A 2,650-nucleotide genomic window follows, 5' to 3' on the forward strand; every position below is an offset into this window, starting at 1 on the left:
ATTTAGTAATGCTTTTAACATTGCAAACATAAATCTATCATAGTACTGGAATTCTGATACATTTTGGTGCTTCTGGGGCTGCCTAAAAATGAAAAGGCATCCAAATGAAATACACTATACACTTACTATACCTTAAAATTTCAGTTCCTAAAACGTGAAATAATTATCTACCATTTAGCTGTCTGATTTAACTGTACGTTGTAGTAGATTTTACCTCCAGGATTTTACTGTACTTTGGGAAATTAGTGGTAAAACATGTTTAAAAAACAGCATGTGACTATACTTGAGTTCACATAAAATAGCATTTTACAACTATATTGCAATTTAATCCTTTTCACAGGTTAACATATCACCAAAAAATAAAATAAAACCACAATACTTTTGAAAATGTAACAATGCATATTTATTTCAAGAAATCATCAGAGGTCACCTTTAGGTCAATTTACCACACCAGAGGAACAAAGTTGTTAAACTACAGCTGTGCTGAACTGAGCCACTTATCCACAGTACAGTATAGAAGTTGAAGTTTTTTTTCCCATCAGGTCTTCAGCTCAGAATACTATTATCATGCTTAATATGGTCTATGTCTTCTCTGGTATGAATGATGTGATCCACCATGTTGGGTTGGAGGAGGTGGACTGCACATTGGTGGAGGAGGTGGCACTCCTTTCCATGCAGGCCATCTTCTATGATCCATTGCATCTGTTTGTGTAAACTGAGGGCTCAAGGTTTCTTGATTTTCAGTGAACTGAGGTAAAAAGTTAGGGTTATAGTGGTGAAAAGCAAATTCACGTGCAGATGGATTACCATTTTGAGACTGGGGAGCACATGGTGGAGGAGAATTCATATAAGGTGGCACCTGAGCAATAATATGTCCAAGTGATAGATCATAGGTCGTGGTTAGAGCTGGCACTTGGCTAGAAACCAAGTTAGGAGTACCTACATCCTGAGGAGGATATGGCATTGGATGGTTTACTGGTGATGATGGAGATGGAGGTGGTGCATAATGCTGTTTTTGAGGCATAATATGACAAGGGGACGATACCACTGGTTGACTTTGATACTCAGGATAATAGTCAGGAGGTGATGGCTTCTTAGCACCAGAATCTGAGTTATTCTGAATATGATCAACTGTTAAATTGCCATGTTTTCTTGTAAAAACACTAACGGTTTCCCACTGGATGGGAAAAGGCGGACTTAGAGATAGTTCTGGGGGAGGAACCTGAAGATCCTTATGTGGCTGATTATGTTGCTCGTGTGGCATTTGTTGCATAGACGGTAGTGACATCATGGTGTGCTGCTCTGGTGGAATATAGTTTAGATGGTCCCTGTCTAGCAGTCTTTTAGGGATTTCAGCGATTTCAGTTCGTGGCGGAGCAATATGAAGACGAACTTTTTCAAGCGAAACACCGGTAACTTGTTTTCGAGCTCTCTTATGGCGGCGTTTGATATGAGCCTGCAAGCTTTTCTGAGACAAATATGTTCTCTTGCATCCCTGAACAACACTACACATGAAGACAGAACCTCGTTTATGCTCCTCAATTCGCAGCACAGGATAACTACAGCGTGGACATATTTTATATCCGATTTTGTCATATAAATTAGCACAGTTATAGCAAAAAGCATGCTTGCATGGAATTATTCGCCCATAGATTTTAATAGGCAAATCACATTTGTCACAGAAATGAATTGGTGAATCATCCTTTTCACCTATGATGTTTATCTTAATGTCCCCCCAACAGTAACCAGGAATTTTTTTCTTTTTTCTCACCAGTTTAACTCCTTTAGAGTAGTACTTCCTGTCTTCATTATATTCACGTTCTTGGTCACCAGCAGGCATCTTGTTCATATTCCTTGGAGATGAGACACAGATTTAGGTTTGTCTACTTCCTCAAAAATGGCTTTTAAAGGAATTCTTCTGCTAACATCAAGGCCACGCAACAATCCAGAACTATGAGTGCCTAGTAACCCATTATCAGCGTCATTAGGATCCAAGTTTCGGCTCACAAGGGACCGGGAGTCATGTGCCAGTAACACGTGCGCATTACAACGCATGTGCACCATCTTCCCAAGCCTAGGAGGTGAAAGTGCGATCCGATCCCGCCCCAATCCTCCACTGTTTTGACCTTTAAGGGCTTCCTTCTCTTCTCACCTACCCTGTCCCACCACTCTAGTGAGGGAGTTTGGGCAGAGAAAGCAAAAGCTTCAGTGTTGAGGTTGCTAATGCTACTCTTTAGTATTCAAAGAGAAAGGGGTCTTTGTGGAAACAGAAACTGATGGGCGTGCCCAGCAGGCCCTGCAGAGCTTTGCCTTCTAGGACTGACTTATTTTATACTATTGCATTTTGTGAACTGCCTTAAATCCCTCATTGGAATAAGATAGGATATGTCTGTATGTGTGTATATGTATATGTACATACATACAAAATACACACACCTTTAAGATTTTGTGATTTCACGATACAGTAAGTTTAAAATCAACTTTGTCTGGAAGAAGGGAGCATTACATTTATCTCGTCAAGGAAAAATAATGTAAGAAGTAGTGAATAGGGTCGGGCGCCTTGGCTCACTCCTGTAATCCCAGCACTTTGGGAGGCCAAGGCGGGCAGATTGAGGCCAGGAGTTCCAGACCAGCCTGGCCAACATGGTGA

General features: G+C 40.8%; 1 protein-coding gene across 1 annotated transcript; it reads right to left on the reverse strand.

Annotated features, from left to right (window-relative positions):
* Positions 1–379: 379 nt before the first annotated feature.
* Positions 380–1,920, reverse strand: CBLL2 (Cbl proto-oncogene like 2). Its single transcript, XM_017866321.1, has one exon. It carries the CDS (start codon positions 1,847–1,849, stop codon positions 572–574), a length of 1,278 nt encoding a protein of 425 aa, XP_017721810.1. The 5' UTR covers positions 1,850–1,920; the 3' UTR covers positions 380–571.
* Positions 1,921–2,650: the final 730 nt, after the last annotated feature.

The sequence above is a fragment of the Rhinopithecus bieti genome, unplaced genomic scaffold (genome assembly GCF_001698545.2).
Source record: "Rhinopithecus bieti isolate Rb0 unplaced genomic scaffold, ASM169854v2 scaffold_34330, whole genome shotgun sequence".
Taxonomy (NCBI): Eukaryota; Metazoa; Chordata; class Mammalia; order Primates; family Cercopithecidae; genus Rhinopithecus; species Rhinopithecus bieti.

Coding starts and splice junctions, on each gene's coding strand:
- CBLL2 (XM_017866321.1), bottom strand. CDS start 1,849: ATGAACAAGATGCCTGCTGGTGACCAAGAACGTGAATATAATGAAGAC.